Source organism: Falco naumanni, chromosome 4, assembly GCF_017639655.2.
Source record: "Falco naumanni isolate bFalNau1 chromosome 4, bFalNau1.pat, whole genome shotgun sequence".
Classification (NCBI taxonomy): domain Eukaryota; kingdom Metazoa; phylum Chordata; class Aves; order Falconiformes; family Falconidae; genus Falco; species Falco naumanni.
In genome coordinates this window covers 9,637,115-9,651,654 of record NC_054057.1, presented here as the reverse complement: position 1 = coordinate 9,651,654, position 14,540 = coordinate 9,637,115, and the positions used below count along the sequence as shown (strand labels likewise).

The window sequence follows — 14,540 nt, the reverse complement described above, 5'->3', positions numbered from 1 at the left end:
TCCCGATGGGCCTCACCAGCCCGAGCAGAGGGGCAGGATCAGCTCCCTGCACCCGCTGGCCACGCTGCCCCTAACGCGCCCCAGGGTCCCACCCGCCTTCTCGGCCACAGGGCCACCGCTGGCCCGCGGGCAACCAGCTGTCCCCCAGCACCGCCCGGCCCTTCCCCGCAGAGCTGCCCCCCAGCAGCCCCCCCCCAGCCTGTGCTGGTGCAGGGGCTGTCCCTCCCCAGGGCAGGACCCCGCGCTGGCCCCTGTGGGACCCCACGAGGTCCCCTCCCCCCGGCTCTCCAGCCTGCCCAGGCCTCGCTGAGGGCAGCACGGCCTGCTGGTGTCCCGGCGGTTCCTCCCAGTTTGTGCCATCGGGAGACCTGCCGAGGCTGCGCTCCGTCCCCTCAGGTCACCCATGACCCAGCTGAACGGGACGGGACCCGGTGCTGAGCTGGGGCACAGCGCTGGCTACAGGCCCCCAGCTGGGCTCTGCGCCGCTGGTCACAGCCCCCGAGCTCTGCCCTCAGCCCGTGCTCAGCCCATCACTGCCCGCTCACCCAGCCAGCTCCTGAGCTTGCCTGGGGGCTCTGGTGGGGGCACTGCCAAAAGCCTGGCTCAGGTCAGCGTAGGCACCGTCCACCGCTCTCCCCTCATCTACCAGCCAGTCATTCCACCGCAGAAGGCTCTCAGAAGGCATCATTTCCCCTGGGTGGATCCATGTTGACTACTCCCGATAACCTCCTTTTCCTGCACATGCTTTGAGATGATCTCCAGAATGAGCTGCTCCATCCCCTTTCCAGGGATGGAGGTGAGGCTGACCGGCCTGTAGCTCCCTGGGTCCTCCTTCTCGCCCTTTGGGAAGGCTGGAGTGACACTGGCTTTCCTCTCGTCCTCCGGCACCTCTCCTGTCCTCCACGACCTTTCAAAGAGGATGGAGAGTGGCTTGGCAACAACATCTGCCAGCTCCTGCAGCGCTCAGGGGCGCATCCCACTGGGTCCCACGGATTTGTGGGTGTCAGGTTGGCCTGAGTGACATCTAATGTGATCCCCCGCAACCAGGGGAAGTTTTCCTTTCTCCAGACCTCCTCTCTTGCCTCCAGGGTCTGCGATACCCGAGGGCCGGCCCTGGCAGTAAAGGCTGAAGCAAAGGCGGCATTCAGTAACTCTGCCTTCCCCGTGTCCTCTGTCACCAGGGCACCCACCTCACCCAGCAGCGGGCCCACATTTCCCCAGTCATCCTTTCCCTACTGATGTACTTAAATGTTAAGGCACTGAAGTTCTTTCTAATTAATGGCATTGAGAATAAATCATCATGTCTTTAACTTTAGGTCTAACAAATCCAACATACTGAGCAAGGAATTGGCTGTTTTACACAGCTGCTAACTAGTTCTGGGCACATTTTATGATGCTTAACGGAAAAATTTCATCATAGTATCTGTATTTCCAAATAAATATTTGGCATTGGTAAGTATGGACTGACAAGTATTTTGCTTAAAACCTTCTAAAGAGATTTTAAAAATAATAGTCAGGGAAAAAATATATGGGAATAATAAAAGTCTCCAAGATGTGTACCATGCACAAAAAACATGCTCTTCTTCAGAGGAATTTTTGCCTGCATGATTCTTTTATGTGTAGTTGTCTAATATTTATTTTATTATCTCTCTCATTTTTGTATACTAATTCTACTTAAGTAAAACTGTCAACTTCGTATACTTAAAATCAGGTTCCTAAATCAGTAGAGCAGATGCCTATTTAATTGAAAATGATAGCATACATTAATTTTGTAACCTGTAGGGGTACTCATAACTAACTTCAAATCAGTCAGACTAGCTATGTAAATCACAGACAGTAACAGTTGTTTATACCTGCTTGTGGGGACAATAGCATATGTTGTCAGATTTGATTTAATTAAAAAGTCTGTGCAATCAAAACCAGCATGATGCATGACACTTTTGTTCAGGATTTTTTTTCTAAGAAACGAGGATTCTGATTGCCCATGTTTGTAAATTATTTTAGTAAAGAAAATAAACTGCTCCAGATTTTACTTAGCAATGTTTCCTTCTTGGGATTTTTTTAACCAACATGTTTTCCAAATGGATAATTCTATTTTTCTTAACTGGAAACTTTTTATGTAGAAATTTACTTAATAAAAGGTACAGTTTCTCCAAATCAAAACTTTCTTCTCCATCAAACCTATAATTCTGTGGGGTTTTTTTTTAATGAAAGTTTTAAAAATGTTTATATTGTTCAACTCAAAGTTCCCTCTCTGGCAGATCTCTAAGGCTGAAAGCAATTTACAGAATATTCTGCCAGAAACTGAGACCAGCCAACCATATGTGCCAGAATCAACGTCTAAGCAGCTTTGCTATTTGCCAAAAAGAGGAGTAGACTGTCCTTAATGGTTGCTGGAGATGTAAATGAAACATAATTAGAAATAAACAGACCACAAATGCACCCAATTTCCCAACTCTACGGAAAAGGAGAAGGCAGTAGGCAGGCTGTGACAGGAAATTTTCTAGGACTTTATTCCAGCAAGACTGACCCAGGCAGAAGACAACAGGCACTGGAGTGCATTATAGATTAAAAGTTCCTGTTCTTGTTTATAGGAAGACGGTTCCAGAAACTGCAATCTAAGTTATTCCTGTCAGAAAGCTGCGAACTATATAAAGGGGTAAGGAACCTTCTCGCTGCTGAGCACAAAAGAGACTTTCAAACTCATTTGGTGGGCCTCACGTTAACATACAGCTGAGTGCCACTCAATAGTAACGTGAAAAACATCAGGCTGCCATGGGTTGCCAAAACGTGATATTGCGCGTTCAGCCCTGAGGCTGTAGATTCACTTCCTTAACTAAATAAAACAGGGGACATCTGTTTCTGACAACAGCAGTAAAAAAGTCATTCCATTGATCTTTGCATTTGAGAGGAAAAAAAAAGATCTAGAAGACTAAATACAATGTAAATGTTACTATCTTAAGAAGTCCTTAATATGAGAAAGGGACACATCCTATTCCTGGAGGCAATGAATCAAATTAAGTATCAATTTTGATCACAACTCTCCCAGAGAATATCTAACTTGCTGGACTGGCTTTACAAAAGAAAAATTTAGACAAGACACGTTCCAGCTTATCCTGGCACAGAATCCACAAATGGTTGAAGTTGGAAGGGACCTCTGAAGCTCACCTTGTCCAACCCCCCCTGCTCAAGCAGGGCCACCTAAAGCAGACTGCTCAGGATCATGTCCAGATAACTTTTGGATATCTCCAAGGGTGGAGACTCCATAGCCTCTCTGAGCAACATCTTCCCATGCTCAGTCACTCTCACACTGAAAAAATGTTTCCTGATTTTCAGACCGAGCATCCTAGATTTCTGTTTGTGTCCACTGCCTCTGGTCCTGTCACTGGGCACTCCTGAACAGAGCCTGGCTGGGTCTTCTTTGCAGCTTCCCTTCAGGTACTTATACACATTGGTAAAATCCCCCCGAGCCTTCTCTTCTCCAGGCTGAACAGTCCCAGCTCTCTCAGCCTTTCCTCATGAGAGACGGTCCAGTTCCTTCACCATCTTAGTGGACTTTTCTGGACTCTCTCCAACATGTCCACTTCTGTCTTGTACTGTGGAGTCCAGAACTGGACACAGTACCCCAGGTGCAAACTGTGATGATGACATTCTTGTTTATCCCAACATTACGGTAATGGACTCTGGTCTGTGAAAATCACTTTTTTTTAATTCCATGTTGAAGGAATTATGTATGTATTCCATCTCTGCTTTGCTTTGGAAGGGTACTAATTAGAGTACAAAGATGAACGGGAAATAGATTTGGTTTCATTCGTTACACCAAGAATGACTGATTTTAAAAACCATCTTTTTATAAAGTGACTGATGTATGACCATGTTCCAACAAAGGTAATGTTCTCAATACTTAAAAACATAGTCTGTATAATTATTAGAGTAAAAATGTAACCCAGTTCAGTTTTATAAATAAAACAAAAATGTGAATCCATTACGTTTTCAAGCCTTTTTTTGCCTCCAGAAAACAGCTGTAAATGAAGCAACTGTAAGACTGGAGAAATCCGATGCAACTATTTTAGGACCTTGGGATGAACTCTTCGGAGTTGTCTCCTCTATGTGGAAACAAGGTATCATGAAATTTACAGGAAAACAAAACCCAATCATCACCTTGAGCAACAGAGAACAGGTTTAAATAAACCTTTTCCTCTTGGAGCTACTACAAATTCCTTTTTCCTATACTAAAGGTCAGTCAAAAACTGAACATAGGAAATATATTTTTGTAACCTAAATTCTTTTCTAGCTGTTTAATCACAAAATGCTACAATATAAAATATATATCACAGTTGAAAGAATTATTTTGAAAATTTATGCACTGCTGAGTTTATCACGATTACCAATCTACTGAAAATTATCATACGGACTACAAGTCTGTTCCAATGAATACTTCTTTGTCCAAAGTCCTTGAAAAAAACATTAACAAAATATCATGAATTTGGACAATTATTTACCTGAAAAACATGTTAATCATTAGTTGATTCTAACTCAGTGTGAATATTATAATGGCACATTCTTCTATGTCTCCCATTAGAGAACTAAGAGGGAATTATTCTTAAACTCTACTGGTGCAACCCCCCCAAGTTGTGGCCTGGACAAAAGTTGCAAATGAAAGCTGGATTTAGATCTTGTTAAACTACATAAAAAGAAAAGTTAAATATTGGTAGATTTTTTTTTCTTCACCTCATGAGGACAAGCAGAGAGAGATTAAGTTGTTGTTTTAACTTTACATTTAATTTGGTATGTCTTAAATGGACACAAACCAAAATTATAGCTTCTTGTTGACTAACCACAAAACAGCTTTTTTTAGAAAACATGAAAGCATGTGGAACCAGAATTAAACCCTCTCTTTCAGTGAGCAAAAACTGAACAAAGTTGTGCAAAGTTATACACTTCATTAGAACATTCTAAATATCAAATTGAAAATACGATGCGATTATTAATAAAGATTCTGCTGTCTAAAGACAAAAATGCTGAGGTGTTACTATTACATTTCTGTACAATATTAGGTCTGAACAACTGAAGAATGCATGCATTCTCAAATGAGCATACATTTGTGAAAATGGAATGGAGAAAACCACTTTGCCTTCACCTTACAAAAAATACAACTTCTTCCACCTGCTACATAACTGGCTTTTAATCAGCAGACAGACAGTGGGAAACGTGTATGTAAAATAGAAAAGAATCCTCCTAATCCATGGCGTATGAGGTTTATCAAAGCAGTGCTCCTAAAATATCTTTGATGGGATGAGAATTTCTTTGGAACACACCCACGATAAGAGCCGATTTTCTTGGATGAGAACAATCTGCTTAAATAATAGATTCTTGTGGCCAAATGGAAGGTCAGAGCTGTGCAAGAAATAGAATTGTGACTGCAGACTACAGATGCTACAGACACCGGGAGACCTCTGATGTATTAAGGAATTTCAGGGACAACAGATGGACATGTTTGGATCTGCTGAGCATTCGTGCTTCCCACTGAACTGTTTATTAACTTCAGGACTACACTGAAAGTCTAACAAAGCAAATAAACTTACAGGACTTCCTGCTCTCAGAGGCAACAGGCGCTTTCACAGTTTCATTTCAGGTAGGATTATGGGACAGAAGCCTTAATGGAGATGTTACTCAACAGAAACAGTTGAAATAGCTTATTTCTGCTTCTGCAATTAATGTGTGCTTAGGGAAACATTTCCAAGTGCAAGTGCTTAATGAGTGGGAGAAATGATTGCCTCTAACAAGTAATGTAGTGTGACATTAAAATAGCTTAAAAAGTTAAAGAACCCACCGATTCTTTTCTGCTCATAGTTTTGCTTTGGGAACGGGAGCGGGAGATCGTACTGAAAAACGAATCCTTTTTTGATGCCGACAAAGGTGGGGATCCTGTAAATTCACGTCCTCCAGACAAGCTCTCTATGCTTGGGGATGAACTGATGTTTTTTGAACTTTGGCCTGTAAAGCAAGGATAAAGTAACAAAAGAATTAATCAATGGGCAGTTTCTTTTTGCTGTAAATACTTCCCTGTCTTAATTTACATTCACTGAGATTCACAGATCGCTCAACACAGAATGAAATGTTGAAGTGTGGCAGCATGGACTATGAGACTGAAGGACTATTCTGACACAGAATTTAACATTTGTATGAGCGAAAAATACAAAATTTTAATGTGTATATATATGTACACAAACACACACTATCTACTGTGTATATATATGCTGAACAGTGTGTGTATATATATATAAGTGTGTGTGTATTTTTATATATATTTATATATATACAAAAATACCATCTCAGTATATACGCCCTATTACATTCCCAGACTAAGGGCATTCTCTTCCCTGTGCAGCATAATGAGCAAAAATACCATCTCATAGTAAAAAAGAACCCTGATGTTATCAACACTGCAAAGGAAACCCTTTTTCTCTCAAAAATAAACTACCAAACTCGGCAAAGATAGCTAAGAAGCAGCACATCGGATTCCAACGATGGGTTGGACTTTGAACACGTAGATGGCAACAGCTAGGCTTACAACAGGAAGACATTAAGTTTGGGAAAGAATGTAAGTTCTCATGCTTCAAATTTTAAGGCCATCACCACCCAACAGACATTTCAATGAAGTCTACTTAACAGTTACTTATTGTCATTTCATGCAGCTTTTCAAAAGAATCTAACATTGTCCACTGTCGTAGCAAAGACACCTGGGTAGATGCCTGGGCTGTTTCCCCAGGGCACTGTATGCAGTCAGGTGGGCTGTCATAAGGACCGTTTCTTCCAGTTGAAGCCCACAAAGTGTTTTGAAATATTTAACTTAAATTTTTATTTCCATTAACTCTAGAAAATAAAACCCCAATTAATACATCAGTTTTCATTAACTTTCAGTAAGAAAATGCTACATTAGGCAGGATGCTAGTTTTAAAAGAACTTCCTATTATGTGTATGAGGAAGTCAATCCAGGATGACCCAATGAAACTCTAGAGTTTTCCATTCTAAAAAAAAATTCAATAGCGCAAAACCCTAAAGCTCTAGAATTCTTCCCCTTTCTTGTTCTGTTGGCTATTCTGATGAGTCTGTTTACGTTCTCCCTTCTTCCTTTCCTGTTTTCGGTGTCCTTTTCATGCTACCATCTACAGCATCAGGAATGATCCTCTGAAACTGAATTAGATGTCACAGGTGCAGCTTCATCTCCTTTGCAAGGTTGTGATTGAATTTGATGCCAGTGGTTCATACTTCTTTGCTCTGAGCTGCTCCCATTCTCTGTGCCAGTTTTACTCCCAGATATGCTGCACACTGTTACACAGAGCTTACAAAATTTAGTATTTTGTCATTGTGGATTTACTACCAATTCTGAAAATACAAAACTAACTCCTTTTCCAGAATGGGTTAGTCTTCATTATGCACGGCAGTCTTCCCTCATGATACAGGTTTCTAGAGAAAGATAACTAAAAGACAATCAAATGAAAGAAAATAGAGGCAGAAAAGACTGCAGAAAACACAGAAAGAAATTCAGATTTAGATACAAAAGGAGACAAACACTTTTGAGATCAAACGTTTTAAACAAAAAGAAACAACTAAAAAAATCTACTCATACAGAAACATCTTAACTTGATACCGTCATTTAAATCTAATTCTAACTGTCCTCCAAGTGGCGTGGAAGTCAGTGGTGCCGTGCTTGGCCACCTGCCAGGTGGAGACAAAGCCCAAGCCAAGCTCTCCACAGTGTTTGACCTATGCAGCATATACCGCACAGCCGCAGTCACATTAAAACAGCAATTCACACACAGATCTATTTAAAACGTTCTCTTAGCAAGAAAACTGTTCAATGCAAAGAGACTGAGCTAGCCAACACTAAAACATCACGTGTGACAAAACAGACCAAAAAGGACAAAAACCAAGAAAGGACCTGGGATTAATATTCTCAATATTTTCTGGAAGAAAAATGGCATATAAACGGCTTCTAACTTTCTCCTTCATTCTCTGCGGCCTTATTTCCCTCATCTCTTCCATGACCTTCCTGCTTTTCATGTCCTGCTTCTCATACTCCTGTGGACCTTCCTCTGTCTGCCTCCTCCTCTCCATCAGACCCTTCCAAATTGCCTCTTCTGCTTCCGCAACTTCCCTATTGCAACTTTTTTCTTTATATATTCTTTCTTTCTCGCCGACTTCATTCAAGTGCATTTCTCTGCTTCTTCTCAGCCCTCCTCTAGTCACCACCTACCACTTGGCCTGAACAGCTTCCTCAAAGCGCAGCAGACAGAGGCTGTAGATCTCACTTAACTTTTGCCTTGGGATATGCATTAATCAGGTAAAAATGGATCTCCAATTCTGTAAATAATTCTCTTTAGAATAGAAAAGGAGAAAACACTGCATGCCAAACAGCAGAAATAATTCAGTCACACAGAAGTTTTTAGAAGGTTTCTAATTTTAGGGTAAAATCATGTCACTTGGCAACACCATTATCCTTACAGTCGCTTTTATGTAAGAAGGAGACTTTTTATGCATTTCCTAGTGGCAATTTACAATGGAAGTGTGGTTTTACAGTAGGCAAAACTTAAAAATAGTTTTGTGACAGATGGAATTACATATTTTAGCAAATAAAGCATTTATAAAAGAAATTCACACAGCTAAGCCAGAGTAGCCAATGTAATTGCTAATCAAAGAAATCTATTAGGGGGACAGAGTACACTACAATGATAAAATATTTTATTATGTATAAATCAGACTAAATGGGCTCTCTTTCCTATCCTAGTAATAAGAAGGTATTTTCCATATAGGATTAAGATAAAAAAAAAACACAACAAAAAAGTTAAACAATAAGCAATATATGTTTTTCACATATTCTTCCCCTGCATGGCCTGCACTTAACCCACTTCACCTGCAAATAAGCAGATTATGTGGTAAAATTTCATAGATAAGTTACAGAGAGGGATGGTTTACACGTATTTGAGGAACCCATGCACATGAAATAGTACAGCTTGCTAAAATGATGGAAAAATGGGTTGGTTTTTTTTCTGTATTCTTTCAGCTCTAATGAAAAAACTCCAAAATATAATAGGATGTTGAAAAGACAGAGAGCTATCCTTAGGGACACTGCTTTGCTTACTAAACAGCTATGCTTCAGAAGATGGATCACATTTTAGAGGAATGCAATATGCAGCTACTTGCATAACTAAACAAGAGAGGAAATATATATAGCTGAGATTTTGTGTACAGAACAATGCAACCATCCTAAAAGGGAATTTGCTCAAATAACACAAAAAGCTTTGACTAAGCTGGTTCTCATGAACTATAAAATATAGTAAAGATGAAAAATAAAAGCAATACAAGATGTACTGTATCTAAGATAGATATGCGGTAAACCAGAAGTGATAAAAATAATATTTCTGCATGTTTTATACCCACGTAGGAAGGAAGCTTAGGATATACCTGATCCTTCTGCATGAATAAGCAAAACTGAGAAAACTATCATCAGGAAACACTAATTTTTATTCTGACTCCAACACTGTGAACAGTGCTGTGACATGGATTATTTGGGGATGTCATTAAGAATTAAGCAAGACAGAGAGAATAGTGCTTATGAATAATTACAGTATGCTTCAAGTCTTAAGGCTGAGTTCTTGGATTGTAATAGGCTTTTCCAATTTCCAGAGGAGTCATCGCTTCTACAACTGCAATTAAGAAAGTTGAAAGACAAGTCACACCAATTATACATGTTTTCCCTAATGTAACAAAAAAGCCACCTATCATGTTCCCAACATTGCAGAGCTGCTGCAACAACATTTAACTGAAGGCACCCTGATGCTTTTGAAATCTTTCAGATATGCTTTGTGTGCACTGATGTCTCAGGCATTAACAAGCCTCAGGTAACTTTGGAAATAACACTGTAGCACCAATGCAGGGATTTCAGGATCTCGGGAGGATTACACCAAATGCTATTTGTATTTTCTCTGTTGTAAGTCTTACTGATTCCACATCTTTCCTAATAAGCAGTCTGGTACGTTCTCCTCACTCAACATGTTAACAAGAAATAATCTGAGAGAGTTTCTAATTTTGGATTATTCCTCAGGAAAAAAAAAAAAGGAAAAAAAAAAGAAAAAAAAAACACCAAACCAAGAACAGAACTCTTACCCTCCATGTAGCATCAAAATGTCTAAAAATGATGCAATAAACTACAGTTAATAACTAACCAAACTAATTTCCTTCTTCTTTAGGAGCTTAATCTGCAACCTGAGAACATCACTGAATTAAATCATTTTCCTCTGCTCATTCTATCAATCTCAGATAAATACATTATGCCTCCTTAAAAGACTATTAGAAAAATTTAATCTCTGACCATCTAAGCGCATACTAGAAGGTCCTAAAGCCCATATGAAACAGGCTGAACAAACCCCAAGCGTGGGAATCAAATAAATGCTTATGAGGCTCACCGAACAAATAGCTAAGGATCCCTGACATAAGCAGTAGTCAGAACACGTCACTGCGTAGGATGTCTCAAAAAATGTATATATACACACACCAAAATGCATAAATAGTTCACAGCAATGATGCACAACATTTCATGCACTAAAAATACATCCACTTCTGAGGCAAAAAGGAGCAGTGTTACATCCGTGTGCTGGCTTCTAACTGGCTCACCACTTGCCTGCTGCTAACGATATTGGGGCTGGCCCCATGGTTACAAATGCTCTGACACAAACCCGTTTGGAAAATACATGGATGTGGTACTGGGAAAACGGGACCGAACTGTTGGCATTGCTGGCAGGGCAGAGGGTGGAGAGATGCAATGTCTTGAAAAGAAGAAGGGAAGTTTGCAATGTGATTTATAATAAGGACTTCTAATAAAGTAAAAGGTGATGATGAGAGGAGTGGGGAAGACTTAACAATGAAACAAAAGCAAGCTTCGGGTCTCACTAAGTCTGAGTTAAGTTATAGGGGCGATAACCATGAAGTTTGGATGTCTCTACTGAAATATATGAAAAATCAAAGACACAAAAAAAGGCATACAAAACTGATGGCTCATTCTGTTGGTCCCTACAAAGGAAGAGAATAGCTTTCATAGTTATAAGGAGAGCAAGGACAAAGATACCAAGAAGAACAGAAGAAAGGCACGATATATAATTCAAAACCATTCAGATCTGCTCATCTATTACTCTGTATTTGCCATAGTCAGGATGCAGAGGATTAAAATCTGCAGAAAGAATGATATGACTTTATAAAAACTTTTCAGGTAAATCAGTTTCCCTTTTTCTCCTATGTTGAAATTGGAACAAAGGCTTCCAGCACTTTTAAAATTTGCTCAACCCATCTCATCACACCAATCCATATGCTTATTATTTCAGGCCAAGGCAGGTAAGCCCCTCTTTAGTCTACTGCATTAAAGCAGATCTTCAACCCCAAATACCTGCCTTAAATATAACAACAGGGAGGTAACGCAACTAACAGAGACGCTGATGATGACAAAGTCTGAAATGGGCAACAAAGCACAAGGCGAACAGACGTGTTTAATGCAGAGGGATACTGGAGTACATGGAATGGAAGTGGGGGGCCACACACAGCACAGTCAGGGAGCGATGAAGCGAAGCGGCTTTTTTTCTCTCTGCACAACAGTGCCACTCGGCGGATGGCCACCGGCAGAGTAGAGATGCCACGCGTGGGCAAACCCGCGTGTGCAGCCGAGGGCAGGGCTGCAGGCACAGAACGCCCGCGGGCTCTGCAGCAGCCGTACCTGGGAGGGCAGCGGGATGCTGCGCGGGGGGCGGCAGCCCCGCATCACTGCCTGCGCCTGCCTCGCCTGGTGGACAAACAACAGCGTTAGAAGGTTCCCCGACAAATGCAAATCGCTGAAGTCAAGAGCTGCAACTTTGGGGGTTTTAGCTGGAAGACCCTGCTTCAAACACAAACGACAGAGTAAGAGAGTGGTGTAAGAGCAGGCAAAAAGAAATGGGAAGTTTTAATTACCAGTGCATTATGTGCTGCATTCAGACACTTCCAAAAAGTAGTCTTTTTAAGAGACAGATTTATATCAAAATCTACACTAAAACAAACAATCGAAACCATTTTGTTTCTGGTACTTTACACTGTCATTCTGCTAGTTTGGGAGCATCATATTCTTACTGTCAGTAACATTTTGTAATTGCCTAAGAATATGCACATTTGCATGTTTTTTAAACAGGAAAATAAAAAGCATTTATTACTCAGTGTTTTATTCCTTTAATTTTTATTCAGTTCTGCTATCAGTAAGGACAACTTCTTTTTCCTTCTGAAAAAGCATACTCATTTTCTAGACACAGTTCATAAATAATTCTAAACATGGGGATCGTTTCTTTAGAGCATATTTGGTGACTGTGGAAATTCTGTTCGTGTTACAACAAATACCACAGAAGTATCAACTCATAAATACAAACAGTAATCTGGAAACTCTTCAAATAGCTGATCGCAGTTTTGGCAGAACTTCATCTTCAAACTGGTCCTCTAACGTGTCCTTGTGATAAAAGCAAACTGTATCTGGCACTATCAAAGAAGAAGTGAAAGAGAAATACTATTTTTTTTGGTAATCAAAGAGTATCCAGTTTCTGAATGCTCAAGAATCCAGTGGAAAACAAACGACAACAATTCTGCTTTTCCCCCCATATTTTTTCATTATCAAAACTTTTGTCTTTCAAGACAATGAACTCAACTGACAATCCAGTGAACTCAAGATTTGAATTCAGCCTTTGTACCAATGAATTCCTTCATCGTGTGGTATCAAGAGAGTATTTTAATCCCTTTTCTATGAGCAGGCTACTTTGCATCATCAGGAATGATACCCAACCTTCTGCTGCGCTGAGGACAGGCTCAATGGGATTCATGTATTATCAGGAATAACTGAATTTCTGATTAGGTGTCTGCATACTTTATTCAAGTGTGATTTGTAATGTTGAAAACAGAACTGGAATTACATGCTTACAATTAAGTTTTGGTTTTTTTTTTTGTTTGTTGTGTTGTTTTTTTTTTAATAATAGTCCACTGTTTTTTTCGTTTATATTGTTTAAATTATATGCGTTTTTTCTTGAAGAAATTAAGGAAGTACCAAAACTTCGCAGTGGAAAATCATTGCTACCGATTACGCAAACCGACCCGCCCTGGCCTCGAGTACAGAGTACAGCACAAGCTCCCCCTAGAGGCGGCAGCAGGAACGACACCTGTCACAGCGGCTGCGTCGAGCGGCAACTGTCTGCACGGAGCCGTTAAAGCTGGGACAGGAATATTTTGCCGCTCCTGCAAGATGTTTTGTTACCAAGGTCTTTTTCACACTTCATAAAAAAGTTGATCAGGCAGTTAATTTAATCTCTTCAAACTTACTGCCCTATACACATTAACTGAAATTATCGGCACCACTTGAACATTCAAAACTGGAAAGGGCTAATATAATATAAGAAAAACGGTTGACTTCTTTTATGACTTGAAGCCTGTCAGATTTATAGCACTTCGGTCTCTTATACTGTCCAATTGAGCATCTGTGAGTGTTAGATCAACTGGAAGTGCAAATGTCTATCGACTTAAATCCTAAATCCGTGCCTCCGCCTACCTCAGCTAAATAGCCAAGCTCCAGGAGGCCGAGGAGAGCTGAAAACACAGTTAAGAACAGGAATGTAAGACAGCTAGTGACAGCTAGTCAGTAACTTGGGAGGTCTGTAGTTACAAACCATGCTGAACAGCTTTTAGGTACTCAAAAACTAGAGCAGAATCCAGGGTTTGAAAAACGGTAGTGCAGAAGGTAAAAAGGCAGGTAAAAAGTTCAGCACAAAGAGAAGTGGAATGAGAGCTTCTCAGGATATGGGTATATTCTAAATCCTAAGTCTTAATGCCTGGGCTAGAAGTATCCACAACTTTCCAGAGCTGTGGGAAGTGCCCTCATTCACAGGAGACACTGTACAGCACTTTCTTGCCATGGCGATACTGTTCTGCACAGAACTGAAAAAGACTTATTCCCACTTCTAAGGCATGATGGAGATGGTGCTGAGTTGTTTACAAATGTATCTGCATCGTCTTTCAAAAGGGTCTTCTTAGCCTGTCTCTGCCACAGTGTCGTTGCAAATAGGGTTTATTTTTTTTTTAAGCTATTCCTACATTTCAATTTCAGAGAATTCACTGGGCAGCTCTAAGATTTGCTGTTTCAGATTTCTCTTTATAAAAAATTATGGCACTTGCAAATGTAGTTAGCTGCTGCCATTTAGAAGTTCCATCCAACTACAGACAACACACTGCTAACTGTCCAGGTCTGGAACAAGTATGGCACTAATACGTAAAAGAAAACTCAGTCACCTCAACTGATTAAAAATGTATATTTACATTTTGTGGCCTTTTAAATACTTCTGCAAGTTTTGTGCCAAATATGGGTAGACAGAAGAGGGTGAGAGGAAGCTGCAGGTACTGAAGCACTGCAGTATGCTTTATTTCCTCTTGCCATGACAATGCTTTATGCCCTACATCATAAATTTGTGTAATTGCTTGATGAC

General features: G+C 40.4%; 1 protein-coding gene across 6 annotated transcripts in view; it reads right to left on the bottom strand.

The window, feature by feature from the left end:
- The window catches only part of TBC1D5 (TBC1 domain family member 5), a 326,354-nt gene that overhangs the window by 39,063 nt on the left and 272,751 nt on the right, over positions 1 to 14,540 (bottom strand). For 5 of the 6 annotated variants that reach the window (XM_040593276.1, XM_040593275.1, XM_040593273.1 and 2 more), the window contains 2 exons: positions 11,768 to 11,833; positions 5,834 to 5,997 (listed from right to left, as the gene is read on the bottom strand). In XM_040593276.1, the coding sequence (XP_040449210.1) occupies positions 5,834 to 5,997; positions 11,768 to 11,833 (230 nt within the window). The remainder of the gene's footprint in view (positions 1 to 5,833; positions 5,998 to 11,767; positions 11,834 to 14,540) is intronic. The other variant, XM_040593272.1, reaches the window with a different exon arrangement.